The sequence below is a fragment of the Jatropha curcas genome, chromosome 5 (genome assembly GCF_041381405.1).
Source record: "Jatropha curcas cultivar XTBG-Jc1 chromosome 5, XTBG_Jcur_1.0, whole genome shotgun sequence".
NCBI classification, from domain to species: Eukaryota; Viridiplantae; Streptophyta; class Magnoliopsida; order Malpighiales; family Euphorbiaceae; genus Jatropha; species Jatropha curcas.
The window spans coordinates 17,442,706-17,467,139 of NC_143155.1; the positions used below are offsets into that span (position 1 = coordinate 17,442,706).

The following is a 24,434-nucleotide window of genomic DNA, read 5'->3' on the forward strand; positions in this document are numbered from 1 at the left end:
GGGATTTTCTTTTCTAGCTCTGCAGTAAAGAAAACAGAGCTTCAGCCGAGACAAAGAGGAATCTACTTCATGGAAAAGTTAAATAAAAGAAATGTGAGTTTAATAATAAATATTAATTATTGCATAACACAAGCATTCACACGAAATGCTTCCTAAAATACTAAAATGAACACACAGCCGGTCAGGCATATGGCACAACATCAGTATCCACAAGTAATTACACCTTCAAATAATCAAGCAAGTGGAAATTAGTCAGTGGTGCCACCGAAAACCTTGACGAGTCGTCCTCTCACATAGCCTGCCCTCTCAAACGTGTGCACCAGGGAGCCGATCCCCCATACCTGGTCAACCGGTCTAATCCTCACTTGAGCAGTCCTCTCCCATATTTACATTTTATATACTCTCTTTTCTTTTTCATATCAACAGGCAGCCACCTCATGGTTTTTCCATGTCATATAATATCAGGTGCACACGGGGCCACTGATCTCCACATACACGGCCGACGGTATCGCAGACAGTTCTCACAAACCCGTGGTGGCCTATTTCATCCCTATTCCACACAAACAAAGCATAGCAAATTCACAGCACAAGTAGTCAAGCAATGCATTCAATGTAATGCAGAAAATCATTCTTTAATGTGCAACATAAAAGTATAATTATATACTAGTATTAGCATAATACAAATATGATACAAGTGTATATAATAATATATTAATAATAATTTAATAATATGAAAGGAATATTAAATCTACTACTTCACATATTCCAATTTATGTCAATTCCCACACTTCGAAAACATTTAATCCATTTTTAATCGCACTATTCACAGTAAAATTCATCGCCCAAATCGAATTTTCTCAACTCATTTCAACTAAACCATTAAGGTCACATTTTTTGTTTCCACATGTATAATCTAAAGATTAAGTGCATTTGTAATTCCTAAATATCAAAATTATACAATGGCTAAATTGTCCATAGGCCTTTTGCTAAATCATTATCTAGGGTTTATATCTAGCCATAACTTTACATTCCTTAATTAATAAGGCTCAATAATCTTTTCAAACCACAGTAACAAATCAACTAAGCTCGATTAAGCTTGATAAGTTAACAATTTACAATTTGCTATATCTTGTCAGAGACTTAAACCTCGAATAAGAATTAGTTCAATGAAAACTTACTTACATTATCCACTAATTCAAACCTGAATTTATATTGCCAAATTAAATTTAAGATCGACTTACCAGTTACATTATTAAAATTTCAATAGTCAAGATCAAGTTCAAATCCTAAAGAGAAATAAACTATAAAGTTGCAATTAACTTCAAATAAGGGTTCTATTGCTTACCGAATGATGATTGGCATATACCATCGCAATCTACGTGAGGAGCTGAGGATTTTGTCTCTTAGGGCCTCGCCGGCCAGTCATCGAAGCGCCGCCGTCTACGATGGCCGAAAAATCCCAAATGACCCAGGATCAAGCAAATCGCACGCCAAAATGCTCGAAATCATTTGTAGAAGCCGAATATGGTGTTGTTTTGAGGAGGTAGAGGCTCGTTGGCCGGATCGACCGCCACAGCCATCTCCATGCCGCCGCTTATGGTGGTTTTCGTTCCCTCCACCAACTTCGTCGATTCTTAGATGGAAAATGTTCGCGTGGAGGAGCTGAGTCGATCGAGACTCACTTTGAAGCTTCACGTCACCAGAGTCGCCTGGTATCGCTGGAAATCGAAGAACGAGAACTGCCGATGGAGACAGTCTCGATTTGCGCCACTAAAGGCTCTGCTTGTGTGGAAGGAAGCCAGAAAAGGGACTAGCGGCTCTAAGGGAGTCGATCGCCACCTCGCTCTCATCGAGCAGTGGCCAGAAACGGGAAGGGAGGAACGGTGCGTGTTGGAGCCGAGGAAAGAAGAAGAAGAGAAAGGAAAAAAAAAAAAAGAAAAGGCTGGTTTCTTGACTATTTCGGTTCGATTCAAACTGGTTTGGTCTAATTCAGCAATTTGATTCGATTTTTGCTTGGTTTACGGATTTTTCACTTGGTTTTTGAAAAATCCAAACTGATTTACAGGTCTGGTTTAGCAATAATAAAATATTTACTGCTGAATTTCATTGGTTGGAATAAAAATTTAGTTTTTTAGATGAAAATTCTACGAAATTGAATTTTCGGGTCATTTCAATTTTAAACTTTTTAAAATAATTTTTAAAGATTTTTAGCTTGAATAAATAATGATAACTAGGGGTGAGCAAAATTACCGACCCAACTGACTCATTTCGACTCAGTTTAGTCAAGTGCCCAAGAGAGATTCGGTTGGTTGGTTCGTTTTTATTGCTCGGTTCAATTCGATTACACAAATTCGGTGGTTGGGCTTATAACCGATTCGAAATGGCATAAACTGATAAAAATAGACCAAACCGACTGATTCGGTTCGGTTGATTCGGTTCATATACAAACTTCAGTTGGTTCGGTTTGTTATAAAGAATAACAAACATTAATATTGAAAAAAATTTAAATCAATTTAATAATAATTCTTAAATATTACTTAAAAAAACTATATCAAATAAAATAAGAGTTTTTTTAAAAAATATATTTTTCACGGTTTCAAGTTGAAACCGCCAGTTTTAAACTAAAATCACCAGTTTTAATTTCAAAAATGAAAAACCAAAACCGATAAAATGAAAACCATTGAGTATGATTTAGTGCCAATTTTAACTCCTTTGATTTCTATCGATTTCAGTTTAAAACTGAATCGTGATGATCCCTGCCCGGGCACTCGCCAAATCTCAAAATAAAAAAAAAAAAAAACAAAAAACAAAGAAAAGAAAAAATGTATATTCTGGAAATCAATCTGTAGAAATAGAACTGTCTGTCTGCCATAGAAAAGCGTCCTGCCAATTTTCAACCGCGTAAGCCTAAACTTCTCCAGTTCTTGGTAATTAGCCACCAAATCCTCCGAAAGCAGAAGAGGAAAATGGCATGCTATGCATCGGTTGGCAACTGGATGACAGTACGCTCTCCTCTTCCAGTGATTAAATTATTCAGGAGTAGTAACAGTATTAGATTGAAGAAGGACTATGAATATAGTTTCTCAAAGCAAATTTTCTGTTTCCAAAGCCAAAATTTGAGGGAGAAGAAACAAGACGTTTACTATGACAGCCTGAGAGTTCTGGAATGGGATAAAGTTTGTGATTTGGTCTCCTCTTTTGCCGGTACTTCCTTAGGTCGTGAAGCCACTAAGGTTAGTGTTCTTGTTCTTCATTTGTTGCTTGTAATGGCCTTCAATGGTTTTTAATTCAATAAAACTGAACAATTGTATGAGAAATTGATAAATTGAATAATCCATTTTCATATTAGCATTACGTAGTGTTTGGAATAATTACATATATAATTCATTTCATTTGCAAATGAGTTTCTTTTATGTTTTGATGGACCATATAATTCATTTTAAATAGCTAGCTTTACTAGCTTGTAACCTTTTTAAGTTAGAGTTCGATTGTAAATTATGTCAATACTGGGAGTATTTGGTTCGAGCATAACCAATTCCACAGAACTAGAATGAATCTACATGAACATTTCATTTACGCCTAAGTAAATTAAGGATTTGTAAATGAATAATTTTATTCAATTCATTTGATACCAAACAAGCTCTTAGTTTGATGGATGGCATTGGCAGGCGCAATTATGGTCTTTGAATAAGAGCTACGAGGACAGTTTGAGACTTTTGCAAGAAACCAATGCGGCTTTGGAAATGCACAAGCATGGTGCTTGCCGCTTGGACTTTATTGGCATGGATCTTCAACTGGTCAGTGGCTTCCTATTTTATCCATTTGTTATGTTTAAAACGTATTCTTTTTTTCTCTCTTACATATATATATATATATATATATATATATGGACCACCTTGCATTCTCTGAAGTGGGTTCTTTTGTTTGTAACTTGAAAGGTGAAATATGCTATAAGTAATGCACAGAGGGGTCTGCCAGTCGGTGCAAATGAAGCTTTGGCTGTTACAACTATGCTAGAATTTTCCAGTTTTTTGAAGCTTAATCTTGAAGCTGCAATCAGGGAAGATGCTGATTGGTACAATCGCTTTATGCCTCTTTCCCAAATGGTAGTAAGGATTAGAGATTCTTTTTTCCATTTGTTTCCCTGAATTGATATGCTTTATTCACCTCTTGTTTCTTGTGTTTTTTTCCCTGAATATATATCACTTGCAGATATTAGAGATGGCTATAAATCGACCATTAGTTAGGATGATACGGCAAGTTGTTGATGAAGATGGCTCTGTCAAAGACTCTGCTGTTTGTTCCTTCTTCTACTCGAGTCTTTACTCACACTGACAAGCCTGCTGCACGTAGTTTTCCTTTTTAATTAAGAATGCTTTCATGTTTTGATAATCTCATTTTGAATTTTGTTTCATGGCTTAGAGTTCTGCACTGAAAAGATCACGTGATCAAGTTCGGATACTTGAAAAAAAGGTAAAAATCTATCTTTGCATTCATTTTTTCATCCCCTAAATTGTGTAGGCAATTTTATCCAAAAACTTCAAGTTTCACACCAATGTATAATAGAAAAGAGTCACCAATCAGAATCTTAAATTGACAATTATCTTTGCAGCCATTATTATGTTTTATTTTTTATTTTCTATTTTTTCAGTTGTCTCAGTTAATGGACAGCATAATTAGGAATGATATGAAGGAAGCATCCTTTCTGGTAAGATGAGCTCATAACTTTCTTTTTTTTTCTTTTTTCAGCACCTTTATTTTTTTTTTGTCCTAGATATTGTCATGGTATTTGTTCAGGAAGTGAGTAATGTCGACGGCAGATGGTGTATAAAATCAGGGACTAATCAGCTGACGAGTTTCAGGGGTCTTTTGTTGTCCAGGTGCGTTTTCACAGCATTCTTCAGTGTTTTGACATGAATATTTTGGTTGTTCATAAGTATTATGTGTGATGTGTGAGTGATGTTTGTTTATTGATCTGTGTGGATCCAAATGGAAATGGCAAATGCTCTCCCCCTCTCTTTTTTTTTTTTTTTTTTTTTTTTTTTTTTTTTTTAAAAAAAAAAAAAAGAAAAGAAAAATTACTGCCCGCTGTCACTGATCTTAGTCATTAACCAATGCATGCCACCAACCATGATGCTACTGTGATAGAAATGGCAATATCATCAAAGCTCAATACAGTGGGGCCAACATCCTGTTTACTAATGTTAACTCAACAGCAAAATAGCTAAATGCTTAATGGTATTTAAATTGTCAATTATACAGAGGAAGAGAATTGAAAAGTTCAAATCATTTTTTTTAACGCATACATCATAAAATCTGATAATTTCTGGCAATTTAAAGGTAAAAGACAAATCTAGACTGAGACTATTAATGACAACACAATTTAAAATTTGAATGATATATATATTGGTACTTCTTGTCAATAAACTATGATGTGTAATAGAAATGGAATCAATATTTTGTTTCTATTGACTGCAAGTTTTAGCCATTGAGAGTTTAAAATCTGTTTGACGAGTCTGAAGTTTTGCTAAATTAAGTACAGGAAAGCTGCCTACCTTTGCCCACATTATTCTTTTGCACCAATCAGAGCTTAGGCCATACAGGCTTAAAATTCTATTATTGAAAGATGATATTGGTGCTGTAGTGATTCAGGAAGGGGAAGCATTTTAGAACCACTCTCAGCAGTTCCTTTAAATGATGAATTGCAAAGAGCAAGAGCATCAGTGGCAAAAGCAGAAACGGATGTCCTACTGATGTTAACAGAAAAGGTTGCTGGCTATGTTTGGTGAAATTTATGTAGATTTTCTGTATTTTCCTGTCGTTATATGTTTTCATTTTGTTGTACTCTATGCAGATGCAAAAGGATCTTGATGACATTGAAAAAATATTGAACATTGTAATTCAACTCGATGTGGTAGGTGTCTACCAGTCTGCTATACATGTCTCCCTCTCTCAAAAACCAACAGGCACATGCTAAGTTTATCTATTCATTAAGGTTTTCAGAGTAAATGTTCTCTAATACTTAGAATTATCCTGTCTTCTTAATTGGCATATTCTAATTGATATATATATTTGGATGTGCTAATTTCTTTTATCGTAATTTTGTTTAGCTTCTACTGGGAGAAGCCTTCAATGTCACCTAAATTTAATGCTTATAATTGGTTAGGATATTGTGTACATATCATTTACGATAGTCATGTTTATGATTGATTTGAGTACTCGCTGAGGGTTACAGGCAATGGTGGTGGCATGGTGTTTAAAATATTAATCGGTATTTAAAATATTATCCATTATATATTATCTAAGTCATTTTGTTGCATCGGTTTGACAAATCATGCAGATAATTCATGATAGCTGGCAGTGTGTATCTGCACTGATAAGAGAGAGAGAGAGAGGGGGGGGGGGGGGAGCTCAATTGACCCCCCTCTTGAAAGTAAGATTAGATCCTTTATAATTTTTATTTTATATTTAGCCCTGGAAAATTTTCTTTTCTAGATCCGCCACTAATAACAGGGTCATTTTCATTTGAGTCAATTTGCTACTATGCGTACACCCAGAAAATATAGCTCCTGATGCAAGTCTTGGCAAAAGGTGCTTTAAAGCAGATAGTGTAATTGCATTTTCGGATAAAAATTTGTAGTTGTAATGCCTTTGCTCCCATTAAATTAACTTCATATTTTGGTGATTTATTTCTTATACTGACTTTCATATATAGATCAATGCCCGAGCAACTTATAGTCTTTCATTTGGAGGTGCATGTCCTGATTTGTATTTCCCAGAGGACGTTGATGGATCTTTCCCTGTTGCAGCTTCAGAGAAGCAAGCTTCAAAGGCCTCATGCCCCTTGAGGAGAGAATGGATATTGTATATGCCTAAAGCTCATCACCCTTTATTACTTCAGCAGCACAGACAAAATCTGAAGAAGGCGCGGAAGGCTGTCAGTGATGCTTCCGCTGTAAGAATTACACCAGGCTAACAAGCTTGAGTTGTGAGTTTGTTTTCATTCGGTTAATCACAAAAAAGTCTTCACCAAAAATTCAGTTATGCTGTAGTCTTTATTTTGACCTATACTCCGGTTATAGGGTGCAATTGCAGCCAGTTTATAAAACTCATCTAATCATATGTAAAATATGCTTTTAATATGGTCATTATGGAAGGACATATCAACAGAAAGATAGGCCTATTGATGGTAGGCCACCAAATTTGTCAAGCTTTTTGTAAGTAAATTTTACTTGTAACATAATCAAATGGGTTTAGATGCCATTTCCAAAGTACAGACCATAATTGCAAATTGAGCAAAAGTTCAAGACTTTTTGAGTAATCAAACTATTTTCTTTCCTTGTTGAGGTTCCAGGAGTCAAAAAATTTTTCTAATGTCTGTTGGCATTCATTTTATCTTTTGTCTATTTCCTGTTATTTTCGGCATTAGGAAATCAAGAGAAAATTCCAAGGAAACAATGGTGCATGGAAAGGAGAAACAGATATCGAGCTTTCATCCCTAGAAATGAAGGTATGTTATTGATTGGTTATAAGATTATCTGTTGTTTGTTGCTTTTGTGCTTCTTAAAGTTGTTACAACATTTTTTAGGCGAATTATTACAGTTTGTTTGATTCCAAGGCAATCTTATTCATGGCTGCCAGGTGTCTGCACTGGAACAAGCTCATCCGGTTCCAGTTGATATTTTTATTGCTCAGACGACAAGGGTCCTAATTATAACTGGCCCCAATACTGGGGGAAAAACCATTTGCTTAAAGACAGTTGGATTGGCTGCTATGATGGCAAAATCAGGTTGATTAAATTTCATTGATTCTTTCAGTTATATTTTCGCGCCAATCTGTGGAACCATTGTATATGGAAATCTGATGCAATTTTATCTCTGGTGGTTAATGATAAAAACGAATGACTGTATATGGGAAGAAGTTACTATTTGCATTAGTATAAGCAGTGGAAGAAAAGTTGAAGTCAGTCAAAATTCTTGATTTGTTAGTTTTTATTCATTGACTTTTTTTTTTTTAAAAGATAATAAAGAAAAGAGAATTATAGATCTTTCTGTTATCTTATGGCCTTCTACAATTCTGTTCAATTTTGTAGGTCTTCATGTTTTGTCTTCGGAATCTGTACAACTTGCATGGTTTGATTATATTTTAGCTGATATTGGTGATGAACAGTCCTTGTCCCAGTCTTTGTCTACATTCTCTGGCCATTTAAAACAAATAAGTGTAAGTGTAGCTTTATTTTTTGGCTTCTTTGGGCTTTCATTTTAAGGTTTGCTATCACAAAGTGCTTAGCTTGCTTGGACTCCTTTTTTTATTTTTTTTAATTTTTATTTATTTATTTATTTTTTGTGCAAACGGTGAATGTTTATTCCAGTGTTTACTTTGATTGTGGACTTCTTTGATGCATTATAAGTTAACACGGTTACCCTTAGATTTTCCAAATTGATCAGTAGTGTTGATGAAAATTATTAACATTTGAGATTGTCAAAAGTCATGCTTTATTTTGATGTTATAGCACTGATGATAGTTTATCAAGTTCACAAGATTTCAAATTGTCTAGAAGATGTCTTCTATACGCATTTTGTGCATCTGCAGGCTTTCTTATTTTTCATTTTTATGCTTTCTATTGGGAGGAGAATTATGAAATTTACTTGATTCATCATGCAGGACATTCGATCTCAGTCGACAAATCGGTCACTGGTGCTACTGGATGAAGTTTGTTCCAAAACTTTTAATTTCTTTTTTTTTTTTTTAAATTTTTTGTGGGTGATACTAATCTTATTTGATATTGTTACTGTTATCACAGTTCAAATACATTTTTATGATATGACTATGATGATAACAGCATAATCCAACTACTCATAGGGTTGGGAGTCAAATAATAATGCAAACAGCACATTAATGGTACCTCTTGCATATTTTAGGTTGGTGCTGGGACAAATCCACTTGAAGGAGCTGCATTGGGGATGTCACTGCTTGAATCATTTGCTGATAGTGGTGCTTTGTTGACAATCGCTACAACACATCATGGGGAACTTAAATCCCTCAAATACAGGCATGTGGTAAAGTAGTAAAGATGTAATAGTTATGCTGGGAATGTTATGCCTCAATCTGCTGATATGTCTAGTTCAGAGAGAAATATAGTCCCAACCAATTAAAGCTACAAGTGAATAAAGTTAGTTTGAGCCATAATTATGCATCAATATGTGATTCAGGCGTTGACACATAACAGAGACTTGATTGCCAGCTCTCTGTTCATCGTTTCACATTTAAAATTTTTGCTTCTTTGACAGTAATGGTGCCTTTGAAAATGCTTGTATGGAGTTTGATGAAGTGAATTTAAAGCCAACTTACAAGATTCTCTGGGGAGTACCAGGTTTGCCCTCTTTCTTGCATGATCATTTACATTTTTTTTTGGGTCTACGACTGGATTTATGAAATTATGTTTGAGTTTATAGAAGCTGTTCCTCAAGCACGTGATTTGTTTTCATTCTTCATTGTGCTAATCTGGGTTTCACTGTTAAGGAAACAAAGAAAAGTTGGTGAGTATTAGGAACAGAACTCTCATCCGATCTCTCAAACAGTTGTGAAATTGCCAGAGTCTCATCTACCCATCTCCTGAGCAATTAAATAGAGAAAGTTAATGATTGAAACTGAAAACATTTGGCACTAACTCTCACATTCCATTTAACTGATATGGCGGACCTAATCTGAGCAAAGTTGCATTCCAAAGTTAGGGGCGACTATGGCTGCATTGTCTTCTGCATAATATAGCTGATATATTGGCACTATTTGTCATTCAAATATCACCAAGCGTATCTGAATCATGCAACCCCTGCTAATATTTCTTGAAATGTGTGAAATGCTTGAGAATTGGACTTTGAATTACTGATTGTATTACTGATTCTTTCAAATAGTTTAATGCCTGAAGTTATGATTATCTTGGGCATAAATCTGGAGTCCTAACTTTCTTCTATTGTTATAAACGGGAGTCTATCATGTGGTCATTTGGAAATAGAGGCAGGAAAACTTTGATAGTTTCAATATGGAGGTGAAATTTAGAGAAGGAAGCCACCATGATGCATTGGATAGCCATAAGGTGGTACTTGAACACTAATGGAAGTATTCAGTGAGTTATTGTAGAGAGGAAAAGCTAGCATTCTTTGTTTGCTTATCAGAGAGAGTCTAGAGAGGAAAAGACATTTCTTTTGTTTGCAGTAAACATGACTTGCAAAAGGTTATAAGTGGTGATGATGTAGTATAATATTGTGAGCTTGCAAGTAGTAATTTGGATAAGTAGCCTGTTATTGATATAAATTGCTCATCCCTCTTCCTTATTTCTTTCTTAAGATAAATATTGATTAGTCGTCTTTTCATTTATTGGCATTTCAGTGTGCATTTTGATATGAAGGGTGTGTATTGGAGAGAGTGGGAGGGAGGGATTTGAGGGGGTGGTGCACCAATTTGATTTGAACTATTCAGAAACATGACCAGTTTCGTACTCTTGACACGTGCTTGCCTCTAATTTTAAGCAGTTCAGAGTGGTTTTTGCATCTGAATTAGGGTGGACAAATTTCGGTAATTACCGATTTACCGAGCTGAACCGAGGTTATTCAGTAAAAATGGTTCGGTAAATTGGTAAATCGGTAAATGGCAAATGGTCAGTAAATTTTTTAGACAAAATTCGGTGACAGTAAATGGCTCGGAAAAGTACTCAAAAAATTCAGAATTCTCCAATTACCAATTTATTCAAAATGTCATCATTTTAATTTTTTTTTATGTGGTAAGTCATTTGGTAAATGGTAAAAATCCATTGGTAAACAGTAAATACTCATTTGGTAAATTGATAAATGCAAATTCGGTAAACGGTTAACCGGACCGACCAAATATCCACGCTTAATCTAAAGTAATACTACGTTGGTTTATGTTAGAAACTGATTTTTCTCATAAAATGTCATACCAGTGTTGCCTCATCCACCTAAAAATGTAGTATAAAATATTTGATTGATTTTCTGGTTTTTCCAGTTTTTCCTACATTAGCATTAGTTCATATCTAAATTAATGCAACTCTTTCTATAGGTCGTTCAAATGCCATCAATATATCTGAAAAATTGGGACTACCAGGGATAGTTATCAGCAATGCTCGAGAGCTATATGGTACTGCTAGTGCAGAGATTAATGAGGTGACAAGCTTCATATATGTATTATATATATTATATGTGTGTATATATATATATATATATATCACTAAGTTTGAAATTGATTTCCAGTTTATGGTGTACCCTACTTGCTTCGTATTATTTTGTTGGGGTGTTGTCATTTTCAACATACAATCACTTTATTAGATAATTATTTCATTGCTCCCTTCACTTGTTGACTATAATCCTCATTATCTTACAGGTTATAATTGATATGGAAAGGTTCAAGCAAGATTTTCAAGAGCTTTTACACGAGGCACAACATCATTTGATGTGAGAATCTATGGCTTAATATCTGTTGAGAATTGTTCTTGTAATGTCAATTAGGGTGTACCTTTATCTAAAAATTTGGAATAAACAATCATGACAATAATTATATTCATAATAGCCAATATATGAAACTTTTCTCGTGTTTCTCTTTCACCTTTTTATGTCTAATTTTTAGTTCATAAAAAATACATAAATATTAATTAATGTGAGATTTTTTGGCCCCCCAGACCTTCCATCCTGGGTCCATCCCTGCACAAAATCCATGTATCTGATCCAATTTAAATTGCGCTGGAGAGCCATGATTTATATATAAGTTTTCTGCCATGTTCTATTTATTTTTCTCGGTAAAGATCAATAAAAACAATCAACTTTTCAATTCAATTTTTTCTTTAACCCTAGGTTGAGCTTTTTTTTTTTTTTTTTCCTCTTCACAGCAACTCGAATATTTTGGCAGAAATATATTTTACAACATGGAATCTTGCTTTGAACAGTGTTACGCATCTGTAAGAGTAGCAGATATAAATCTCTAAGCATGTGGATGCTCATCGAGTCTGTTTCTGTTGTTTAATAGGCTCTCAAGAAACCTTCATGAAAAGTTACTGCAGTCCAGAAAGAAGATCATGGAGCATGGTTCTAGTCAAAGATTCAGGAAGATGCAAGAAATATCTGAGGCTGCTGCAATGGCTCGCTCTATCCTTCACAGGAAAGCACGGCAGCTTCGTGCACGCTTAACAAAACCTTCTCAGCCCCCTACAGCCAGTAAAAGACAACATTTGGCAATTGACCAACATACTACAGAAGATAAGAATGAACATACTGCAGCAAGTGGACATTCATCTGCAGTTGAAATCAGAAAACACTCGCTATCAGGTAATATTAAACTTTGATTACATTTACTTCTGTCAGTTACAATGTTCAGTTAGGATCTAAATACTTGTTTGGAAAAATTGTCATGTGAAAGCTCTTGCTGCTAGTATCATGCTACCTTTATTTTTATCAAGGCGAAAAGGTTTATGAATTTTAATATACTCTTCCCTATTCACTGCAGTGAGGAGGACTAAGCTTCCTCAGGTTGGTGATACAGTGCAAGTTTTATCGCTAGGCAGGAAAGCAACAGTTTTAAAGGTGGATAAATCTAAAGAAGAAATAGTAGTTCAAGCTGGCAGCATGAAGTTGAAATTGAAATTAATGGATATTAACACTTGAATGGTAAGAAATAAGCTTGCATGCATAAACACTTGGATCCATGCATTTCTGTCTAGTTCATTAATTACCATTAGGCTGCTTGGATTGAGGGATAAATTTTGGGTGCAGGATATATGTCCAGGATTTGGAGTTGGCTGTTTTCTGAAAATGTCAAAGATATTTCACTAGAGTCATTTCCAAGAAACATTAGCTTTGAAGGGTCAAGGTAACTATAATAAAAAATTTGAATTCTGCATTTCTCTGTGTTTTTGTTTGTCTGGATGCTATATTTGTCTGGATGCTATACGTGGAATACAAAGTCATCTTTAGATAGTTATTTTGGTGTATGACATGCTAAGAATTAGAAGAAGGGGTAAATATTTTGTAGAAATTAAAGGAAAGAATATGTTTTATTTCTTTCAATTGTATTATATTTTTCAACTTCTACTCCACTATATATATACAAAAAATTGTTCCAATATAGGAAGTAATCTAAATAGGAATAAACCTAAACTACGAAACACAATCTTTACACTAATTAAGAATAAACCTAAACTAGGAAACACAATCTTTACACTAATTAGGAATAAACCTAAACTAGGAAACATAATATTTACTTTAATCATAAAGATTTCAACACTCTCCCTCAAGTTGGTGCATAAATATTACTCATGCCCAACTAGCAAACTAAAGGATGAAACAACTTACTATGCAAACCCTTTGTGAAAACATCAGCTAGTTGCTCTTTTGTAGCTATATAGGAGACACTTATAAAACCTTCAACTATCTTCTCTTTTATAAAGTGACGATCAATCTCTATGTGCTTAGTTCGATCATGCTAGACTGGAATGTTCATAATACTGATGGCTACTTTACTATCACAAAATAATGATATATTTGTTGTTTCAACCAACTTTAACTCTTTCATTAATCTGCGCAACCATAGAAGTTCACAGATTCTCTGTGCCATAGCTCTATATTCAGCTTCTGCACTGGACCTTGCAACAACAGCCTGCTTCTTGCTTCTCCATGTGACCAGGTTTCCTCCAACAAAAACACAATAACCTGAGGTTGCTCTCCTGTCATCAAGGGAATCGGCCCAATCCGCATCTATATAGCCTGTTATTGTTAAATGGCCATGTTTAGAAAATAAAAGTCCTCTACTTGGAGCTGATTTTAAATATCTTAGAATCCGATGCACTACTTCTAAGTGAGACTCAGGAGGGTCATGCATGTACTGACTCACTAAAATTACAGCATAGGCAATATCTGGTTTAGTATGGGCAAGGTAAATCAATCTCCTGATCAGTCTCTGATACCTGCCAACATCAACTGAACTTTCCACTCCAGCTTGAAGCTTATGATTGGCTTCAATAGGTGATTCTGCAGGTTTTCATCCCAACATACCAGTTTCTTTAAGGAGATCAAGGATGTACTTATAAAAATCCCTTTTTCTGACCTAGCAACTTCTATCCCAAGGAAATATCTCAACTTTCCCAAATCCTTAATCTCAAACTCCCTAGCTAACAAATTTCTTAAGTGAGTCATTTCTTCTTTATTATTTCCCGTCATCACTATATCATCAACATAAACAATAAGCAATGTGATCTTACCTTCATGATGTTTAATGAACAAAGTATGATCAGCATCGCTCTGAATATACCCAAAAGAAAGCATAGCTTTACTAAACATTTCGAACCATGCTCTTGGTGATTGTTTCAACTCATATAATGACTTCCTCAGCTTGCAAACTTTTCCTCTGGTTTTGTCACCATCAAATCCAGGAGGAATCTCCATATACACCTCTTCTTTCAAATCAGCATGTAGAAAAGCATTTTTAACATCAAATTGATATAACTCCTAGTCAAGATTGACCGTACAAGACAACAAAATTCTGATTGTGTTCATCTTGGCTACAGGGGCAAATGGTTCCTGATAATTAACCCCATAGGTCTGACTGAATCCTCTGGCTACCAATCTACCCTTGTACCTCTCAATTGAATCATCTGCCTTATGTTTAACTGTGAACGCCCATTTACATCCAACTGGCTTCTTTCCTGGTGGAGGAGTTACAAGATCCCATGTCTCGTATTTTGCCAAAGTTCTCATCTCCTCAACCATTGCAGCCTTCCATTTTGAGTCCTGTAATGCCTCTTGCCAATCCTGCGGTATAGAAACAGAAGAAACAGACAAAACAAAGGCTCTATAGGAAGGGGACAGAGCATTATAGGAGATAAAATGGGAGATGGGATGTTTAGTGCATGTTCTAACTCATTTTCTAAGAGCAATAAGAATATCAAGGTCACTGTCAGAAGGACTGGAATCAAGATTAGGATGTCACTGTCAGAAGGACTGGAATCAAGATTAGGATCAGAATCAACAGGAATTAAAGAAGACTCACCAAGTTCTTATTCTTCTATATCTTCAGGGACTGAAATTGGAGAGGACGGTTGATCAGAGGTCTCATGCTCCATGGTTGTATATGTATTAGTCTGCCGTGTGTAGGTTTTCAAATCAGGTCTATCCAATCTTCCTAGAGATTTGGGTGGTTGCTCTCTCTTACTATCTATGTCTACTGATAGTGTTAATTTTTATAGTATTTTTATTGTAATTTTACTAAGATTTCTAGTATTTTTAATTTATTTAAATTAGTTTTTATATAATATTGTATGTTTTTTTACTTAAAAGCTTCCTTGAAACACAACTCACTTGATCTTGAGAAAATTTGTAGAGTTTTGCAAGAAAAGGACAAAAATGAGGCAAAATATAATTTAGCATGCCCAGCCCGTGCTAATCAGCACGCCGGTGCTAGGAGTAAGGAAAAACAAGCAAAGAGTCAGAGGCGCGCACGCCCCAGCCCATGCTGAGCCGCACGCCCGTGCCACAATTTCCCTAGACCTCCAGAGGCGCGCACGCCCCAGCCCGTGCTAAGGCGCACGCTCGTGCCCGCATTGAAGATACAATCCTGGGCCGTGCCGTGGAAGCACGCCCGTGCTACAATTGCGCTCAGACTTGCAGAGCCTAGCACGCCCAAGCCGTGCTATGGCGCACGGCCGTGCCAAAAGAACCTCCTTAAGCGTGCTAGACAGCACGGCCCGTGCTGAAACCTCCTGGCACGCCCTAGACCATGCCACTCAGCACGCCCGTGCCAAGCAAGGGATCCTGAATTGAGTCAAAAGTTGCCAATTGATTCCTGCCATTTTCATAGCTCACTTTGGATACTTTCTTCACATACCAGTCAAGCTTCAAACATATGCACATGGAAAGCCATAATTGAGAGAAATTTATGGCTTGATTTAGAGCTTTTCCACCTAACAAAGTTGGACTTTATTCATTAAAGCTTGTGGATTGCTCCCCCAAGAAGTCTATATAAAGAGGAGAAGAAGCCATTCCAAAAAGACTACTACACTACACTCCACTTCACTCCACTTCACTCCATATCTCTTATCCCATCTCTCTTGTCCATCTCTTATAAATCTCTCTTATCTTTTCATAGCTTTGTATATAGTTTCATTTTCTTTAGAAGTTAAGTATTCAAGAGTTGTGCAAAGGTTCAAGGAAGCCATCCAAACCAATTGTCACTAGTTCTTATTTCTAAACTCTTAATCTTGTTTATTTCTTTCATTATTCTTATTGATTATGAAATACTTATCAAGTATTATTGAGTTTTATTTAAGTACTATGTCTAACTAAATTCTTATACTAGATGTTTGATGTAGCTTAATCTCTTTTCCAATTTATGCTATTAGATTTATTTTTCCTTATTCAAGTTATGATTTATTGATAAACTTAATGCTTCCAGGTAGAGGTTTCCCCTGGATTGATTTATTTCAATCATCACTATTGGAAGAAGGATTTCCCACGAGGATTATGTACCAAGTATCAAAATTGTGTTATCTTGTTATTATTTAGACTATAAATGAGAGATTTGATTCACAAATGTAAATAAATTAATAAACTAAAATCAAGTAAGCAGGATTTGATTAAAAGGAATCAAGGAATTGAAACTACTAGGGGTTTTGATTTCATTTAATTCTATCCAATTTATTTTATTAGTTTATTAATCAATTTAATTATTCAAGTAGGGGAAATAACTCTTAAATCACTAACAAGCTCTTCCGATGTATTGCTAGCTATTTTAATTCCATTTAATTACCTATCTTCCAATAGCACAATCAAATATGAATTAAATCACTAAGTTATGTAGTTATTTATGAATTCATAATTTAGCGTTGATAAATCATGAAAACCCCCAATGAGTCAAATCATATAGCTTCCGCATCAAGTTATTATTCTCATGTGTTTTATTAACCTTTTCATATCAAAAATCCTTCTTCCGATAGTGATGATTGAAATAAATCAATCCAGGGGAAACCTGAAGCATTAAGTTTATCAATAAATCATAACTTGAATAAGGAAAAATAAATCTAATAGCATAAATTGGAAACGAGATTAAGCTACATCAAACCCCTAGTATAAGAATTTAGTTAGACATGACACTTAAATAAAACTCAATAATGCTTGATAAGTATTTCATGATCAATAAGAACAATGAAAGAAATAAACAAGATTAAGAGTTTAGAAAGAAGAACTAGTAACAATTGGCTTGGATGGGTTCCTTGAACCTTTACACAACTCTTGAATACTTAACTTCTAAATAAAACTATATACAAAGCTATAAGATATGAGAGATGGGAGAAGAGATATGGAGTGAAGTGGAGTGTAGTGTAGTAGTGTAATACAAAAAATTGTGTCTAGTAGTGGCTTCTTCTCTTCTTTATATAGACTCCTTGGGGGAGCAATCCACATGTTTTAATGAATAAAGTCCAACTTTGTTAGGTGGAAAAGCTCTAAATCAAGCCATAAATTCCTCTCAATTATGGCTTTCCATGTGCATATGTTTAAAGCTTGATTGGCATGTGAAGAAAGTGTCCAAGGTGAGCTGTGAAAATGGTAAGAATTAGTGGGCAACTTTTGACTCAATTCAGGATTCCTTGCTTGGCACGGGCATGCTGAATGGCACGGTCTGGGGCGTGCCAGGCTTTGGAAGTCTGGAGGTTTCAGCACGGGCCGTGCTGTCTAGCACGCTTGAGGAGGGTCTATTGGCACGGCCATGCGCCATAGCACGGTCTGGGGCGTGCTAGGTTCTGGAAGTCCAGGGCGATTGCGGCACGGGCGTGCGGCTCAGCATGGGCTGGGGTGTGCGCGCCTCTGACTTTTTGCTTGTTTTGCCTTGCTCTTAGCACGGGCATGCTGATTGGCACGGGCTAGCCGTGCTAATTTAATTTTTGCCTTATTTTTGTTCTTTTCTTGCAAAACCCTAAAAATTTTTTCAAGATCAAGTGAGTTGTGTTCCAAGAAAGTTTTTAAGTTAAAACATAACAATATTACATTGAAACTAATTTAAATAAATTAAAAATACTAGAAATCTTAGTAAAAATTACAATAAAAAATGCTATAAAAATTAACACTATCAAAATTCCCCAAACTTAAACTATTGCTTGTCCTCAAGCAATAAAACTTAAAATGCTAGTTTAAAATGTTTTGGAATAATTATTCACAAATTTAATAAATATCCAAATTATTAACATAAGAATAAATTATGTGTTTCTTATGTCAATTATTTTCTAGCCAAAATTAAATTTTTAATAGAACATATTCTCTTAATAAAACATATGTTAACAAGATTTTTATCATCAACATTTATTTAATTTTATGATAATTAGAATATGAATTTACAAAAATAATTTTAACCTTTAAATAGAATATAAGTGTAACACTCCCATAAGCAATATTAGTCATCTCTCCTCCACAATTGAAATGCATACAATTTTGAAAGATCAGAAGGTCTTTATTTAGGTTGTAATGGGGTTTTAGGGATAAAGTTTTGGTTAAAGAGGAAAAAGCAATGTGATAAAGAAAAATGCAACAAATGTTTCATATTAGGATTTTGTATTTATATTAAAATCAATTTGTATTTGTAAAGGGAGATTGAGCTGACTTACATTTTTAGAGGTAATATTTTGGCAATGTCTCTTCATAATATTTTTGATAATTTCTTCCTTGCTAAAGTTTCCCAAACTTGAATTTTTGACCGATTTCTTTTCTTGCGGGGTATTTTTCTTTTCCTCTTTTGCTAGTATTAATAGAGCTTTCTCCCTTTGTTGTTATGTTTTTAATAAAAATCAAATCCGTCAATTACACATTATTGCATTTAGGATGGAAAATTAATTTGGTTTGATGGCTAGGTTCAATTAAGATGAACAATAAAATTTTTGATATAGACTTCAAAGTGGTTGCAAGGGTCATACTTTCTTAGGTGGTCAAAGCTAGATATGAGGTTTTGCAAAGAATGCCTAAATCATTTCTTTCTAATTTGTAAGCACAAATTTGTTTTGAAGAGAATTCTAATTTGTTCTAGGAGTGTTAAGGTTAAATAAGTTTTTATGAAAAACATACCTATTTATCATAAAATTTTAACAAAGTTAATGTTTATAATCTTAGAAACAAATAGTTAAATCAAAGAAATATGTTAAGTTAAAAATTTGAATTTTGGTTAAAAGTAATTAACTTTAGAAAAACAATTAATTTAATTAAAGGCTAATGAATTGAAGATAAATTTTAAATTTGATCACAATTATTCCAACCTTATTTTATTTACTAAAATAAAACAAAATCATGAGAATTTTATAGTTTAGATAAAATAAAATGTGCTCCCCCAACTTAATTGAGCACATTGTCCTCAATGAGCTATATGCATTTCCCCAAACTTATGAAATTATGGATACGTCAATAAAAGAATAAGAAGTGGAGAAAAATACCATCATTGATTGGAGACAATATAAGAAAGTCGGGCGGTGAAGTTTATCCAAGCTATAAAGTTAGAAACATACTAAAAAGAAATCCAAAGTATTGAAACTGAAATCCAAAGTATTTAAACAAAAACAAAAGTGAAATGTTCAACACACACAAAAATAGAAAGATTAACCAAAAATAACGCGAAGTCCATCAAGCTCTGGTGGTGGAGGTGGAGGAGGCTGCAGTAATTGAAGTATAGTCTGAAGTTGACCCTGCACAGTGTAAAGACGGGAGTCGAGGCTGCCCTGCGTGATCTTAATCGACTGGAATCGGTCAGCAATCATCGATTCCATGCCAGTAAGCCGAGTGTCAAACACGACCATGCGGGATAACATTCGGGCAAGCACCTCATCATTGGACACGGTGGAGGCTCCCTAAAATGAAGGTCTAGCTTCGGAAGTACCTGAACCAGAAGAAACACCAAAACTAGGGAAAGGAGGTGGAGTATCATTCTTTGTGTTAGCGCCACCAGCATCCTGATGTTCCTCATCATCTTGGGTACCCATCAAACGGTAGGAGTCTCTGACCTTTTCAACTATTTTCATGTGAATCGTCAGATCTATATCTAACCCGGTCCCTCTCCCTCCGCCAATACTGTCATAAATTGGCCTAGCAGGATTCCACACCCTTAAATAGGTGGCAATGCGTGTGACAAAACTACCTATCATGATGGCCCCCTTATCCGCCCTTGCCACTCGAGCCCATTTTTGACACAACCAATAACCGACATTTAGCAAGATTCCTTGGTTAATGGCCCATAGAAAATAAAGTTCATTGCGTCCCAAAACTCCATCACTCTCATTTCTACCAAAGATTGTATTGACTAGAAATTTATGTATATATCTCAAAGCAGGATTTTTCAATTTAGATGCCTTAGAGACCCTAGGATTATAATTGCGTTCGCCTGTCAAATCATTCCACCTACTGTAATCCAAATAATCCACAGGGACTTGTGTAATTGCATTTTCGGTGGGAAAACCAAAAATGTGACTTACTTCATTGATTGAAAGTTCAAAATCTCTGCCAAGTAATCTAAATTGAATCTTATCCGGATAACTTCCAGTTGGGAATTTAATAATTGAGGAATATGAACTTAAAAATTCTAAGGTTAAATGAGCATACACAGGATCTTTCATCTCGATAAAATTTCCCCACCCCACACGCCTAAGTGGTTCTATCACAGCATCCCTAAGCCCAACCTGTGATAATGCATTCTCATCTATAAATCTATTTGGTAAAATAGGACGTGATGAGAGTTTATTATACCTTTCAAGTTGCTCGGGGGAACCCGTCTCAAATGGAGGTAGTGGTGGACTGTCAGATGGTGGAGAGGCAGTGGAAGAGCGTTTTGTGGAGCGGCGTCCAGCTTCTACGGATGAAGCGGGCCTGCTGCGTTTGTACCTTGGACGCATGATGATGATAAATATTGAGAAAAAAATGGAGTGTGGATGCTTTGGTGTGAAAGAAAATGAGAGAAGATGAGAGAAAATGAGAGAAAAGAGGCTGGCGGCTAGGCGTGCGTTTTAGAATGAAACAGGATTAGGGCGTGCTATTTAAATAGGGTGTCGTGGCACGGCCGTGCGGATTAGCACGGTCAGGGGTTCTGTTCTTCCTGATCTTCTTTGCATAAAAACCTGAGGTATTCTTCAGAAAAATTTAATAATTAGAAACAAATGAATAAGTAAATAAATGTCTAAATTAATAACAGGATAATTCGTATTGATATTGGTATTGCCAATCCCCGGCAACGGCGCCAAAAACTTGACAGCTTATTTCGCAAGTGTACGAATCGCCACAAGTAATATATGATGAGTAAAGTATCGTTCCCACGAGGATTGTGTACCAAGTAGCAAAATTGTGTTATCTTGTTATTATTTAGACTATAAATGAGAGATTTGATTCACAAATGTAAATAAATTAATAAACTAAAATCAAGTAAGCAGAATTTGATTAAAAGGAATCAAGGAATTGAAACTACTAGGGGTTTTGATTTCACTTAATTCTATCCAATTTATTTTATTAGTTCATTAATCAATTTAATTATTCAAGTAGGGGAAACAACTCTTAAATCACTAATAAGCTCTTCCGATGTATTGCTAGCTATTTTAATTCCATTTAATTACCTATCTTCCAATAGCACAATCAAATATGAATTAAATCATTAAGTTATGTAGTTGTTTATGAATTCATAATTTAGGGTTGATAAATCATGAAAACCCCCCATGAGTCAAACCATATAGCTTCCACATCAAGTTATTATTCTCATGTGTCTTATTAACCTTTTCATATCAAAAATCTTTCTTCCGATAGTGATGATTGAAATAAATCGATCCAGGGGAAACCTCTGCCTGGAAGCATTAAGTTTATCAATAAATCATAACTTGAATAAGGAAAAATAAATCTAATAGCATAAATTGGAACAAAGATTAAGCTACATCAAATCCCTAGTATAAGAATTTAGTTAGACATGACACTTAAATAAAACTCAATAATGCTTGATAAGTATTTCATGATCATTAAGAATAATGAAAGAAATAAACAAGATTAAGAGTTTAGAAATAAGAACTAGTAACAATTGGCTTGGATGGGTTCCTTGAACCTTTGCACAACTCTTGAATACTTAACTTCTAAATAAAACTATATACAAAGCTATAAGATATGAGAGATGGGAGAAGAGATATGGAGTGGAGTGTAGTGTAGTAGTGTAATAAAAAAAATTGTGTCTAGTAGTGGCTTCTTCTCTGCTTTATGTAGACTCCTTGGGGGAGCAATCCACATGTGTTAATGAATAAAGTCCAACTTTGTTAGGTGGAAAAGCTCTAAATCAAGCCATAAATTCCTCTCAATTATGGCTTTCCATGTGCATATGTTTAAAGCTTGATTGGCATGTGAAGAAAGTGTCCAAGGTGAGCTGTGAAAATGGTAGGAATTAGTTGGCAACTTTTAACTCAATTCAGGATTCCTTGCTTGGCACGGGCATGCTGAATGGCACGGTCTGGGGCGTGCCAGGCTCTGGAAGTCTGGAGGTTTCAGCACGGGCCATGCTGTCTAGCACGCTTGAGGAGGGTCTATTGGCACGGTCGTGCGCCATAGCACGGTCTAGGGCGTGCTAGGTTCTGGAAGTCCAGGGCGATTGCGGCACGGGCGTGCGGCTCAGCATGGGCTGGGGCGTGCGCGCCTCTGACTTTTTGCTTGTTTTGCCTTGCTCTTAGCACGGGCGTGCTGATTGGCACGGGCTGGCCGTGCTAATTTAATTTTTGCCTTATTTTTGTCCTTTTCTTGCAAAACCCTACAAATTTTCTCAAGATCAAGTGAATTGTGTTACAAGGAAGCTTTTAAGTTAAAACATTACAATATTACATAGAAACTAATTTAAATAAATTAAAAATACTAGAAATCTTAGTCAAAAATATTATAAAAATTAACACTATCAAAATCAAATCCCATAAGCGCTTTTGCAAGAAAAGGACAAAAATGAGGCAAAATATAATTTAGCACGCCCAGCCCGTGCTAATCAGCATGCCCGTGCTAGGAGTAAGGCAAAACAAGCAAAGAGTCAGAGGCGCGCACGCTCCAGCCGGTGCCCGCCCCAGCCTGTGCTAAGGCGCACGCCCGTGCCCGCATGGAAGATACAATCCTGGGCCGTGCCGCGGAAGCACGCCCGTGCTACAATTGCGCTCAGACTTGCAAAGCCTAGCACGCCCAGGCCGTGCTATGGCGCACAACCGTGCCAAAAGAACCTTCTCAAGCGTGCTAGACAGCACGGCCCGTGCTGAAACCTCCAGACTTCCAGAGCCTGGCATGCCCCAGACCGTGCCACTAAGCACGCCCGTGCCAAGCAAGGGATCCTGAATTGAGTCAAAAGTTGCCAACTAATTCTTGCCATTTTCACAGCTTACTTTAGATACTTTCTTCACATACCAGTCAAGCTTCAAACATATGTACATGGAAAGCCATAATTGAGAGAAATTTATGGCTTGATTTAGAGCTTTTCCACCTAACAAAGTTGGACTTTATTCATTAAAGCATGTGGATTGCTCCCCCAAGAAGTCTATATAAAGAGGAGAAGAAGCCACTCCAAAAAGACTACTACACTCCATATCTCTTATCCCATCTCTCTTGTAAATCTCTCATAGCTTTGTATATAGTTTCATTTTCTTTAGAAGTTAAGTATTCAAGAGTTGTTCAAAGGTTCAAGGAAGCCATCCAAACCAATTGTCACTAGTTCTTATTTCTAAACTTTTAATCTTGTTTATTTCTTTCATTATTCTTATTGATTATGAAATACTTATCAAGTATTATTGAGTTTTATTTAAGTACTATGTCTAACTAAACTCTTATACTAGGGGTTTGATGTAGCTTAATCTCTTTTTCCAATTAATGTTATTAGATTTATTTTTCCTTATTCAAGTTATGATTTATTGATAAACTTAATGCTTCCAGGCAGAGGTTTCCCCCTGGATTGATTTATTTTATTTATCACTATCGGAAGAAGGATTTTTGATACGAAAAGGTTAATAAATCACATGAAAATAATAACTTGATGCGGAAGCTATATGGTTTGACTCATGGGGGGTTTTCATGATTTATCAACCTTAAATTATGAATTCATAAACAACTACAAAATTTAATGATTTAATTCATATTTGATTGTGCTACTGGAAGATAGGTAATTAAATGGAATTAAAATAGCTAGCATTACATCGGAAGAGCTTGTTAGTGATTTTAGAGTTGTTTCCCCTACTTAAATAATTAAATTGATTAATGAACTAATTAAATAAATTGGATAGAATTAAATGAAATCAAAACCCCTAGTAGTTTCAATTCCTTGATTTCTTTAATCAAATTTTGTTTACTTGACTTTTGTTTATTTTACTTATTGAATTTAAATTCTTGAATCAATTCCCTCATTTATCGTTTAAATAA

The 24,434-nt window shown here is 35.4% G+C and overlaps 1 protein-coding gene across 4 annotated transcripts in view; it reads left to right on the forward strand.

The window, feature by feature from the left end:
- Positions 1-2,754: 2,754 nt before the first annotated feature.
- The window catches only part of LOC105636191 (DNA mismatch repair protein MutS, type 2), a 31,189-nt gene continuing 9,509 nt past the window's right edge, over positions 2,755-24,434 (forward strand). Inside the window, exons 1-23 of one of the 4 annotated variants that reach the window (XM_089721262.1) lie at positions 2,755-3,233; positions 3,669-3,797; positions 3,939-4,106; positions 4,213-4,296; positions 4,423-4,473; positions 4,652-4,708; positions 4,798-4,880; positions 5,645-5,768; positions 5,855-5,914; positions 6,341-6,433; positions 6,716-6,955; positions 7,430-7,510; positions 7,642-7,789; positions 8,093-8,220; positions 8,665-8,712; positions 8,922-9,052; positions 9,291-9,373; positions 11,077-11,180; positions 11,398-11,468; positions 12,037-12,335; positions 12,514-12,674; positions 12,780-12,876; positions 16,453-16,678. In XM_089721262.1, coding sequence (XP_089577388.1) covers positions 2,967-3,233; positions 3,669-3,797; positions 3,939-4,106; positions 4,213-4,296; positions 4,423-4,473; positions 4,652-4,708; positions 4,798-4,880; positions 5,645-5,768; positions 5,855-5,914; positions 6,341-6,433; positions 6,716-6,955; positions 7,430-7,510; positions 7,642-7,789; positions 8,093-8,220; positions 8,665-8,712; positions 8,922-9,052; positions 9,291-9,373; positions 11,077-11,180; positions 11,398-11,468; positions 12,037-12,335; positions 12,514-12,671 — 2,607 coding nt within the window. In that variant the 5' untranslated portion in view covers positions 2,755-2,966 and the 3' untranslated portion in view covers positions 12,672-12,674; positions 12,780-12,876; positions 16,453-16,678. Of the gene's footprint in view, positions 3,234-3,668; positions 3,798-3,938; positions 4,107-4,212; positions 4,297-4,422; positions 4,474-4,651; positions 4,709-4,797; positions 4,881-5,644; positions 5,769-5,854; positions 5,915-6,340; positions 6,434-6,715; positions 6,956-7,429; positions 7,511-7,641; positions 7,790-8,092; positions 8,221-8,664; positions 8,713-8,921; positions 9,053-9,290; positions 9,374-11,076; positions 11,181-11,397; positions 11,469-12,036; positions 12,336-12,513; positions 12,675-12,779; positions 12,877-16,452; positions 16,679-24,434 lie in introns of those variants that run through there. The other 3 variants (XM_089721261.1, XM_089721263.1, XM_089721264.1) reach the window with 3 other exon arrangements.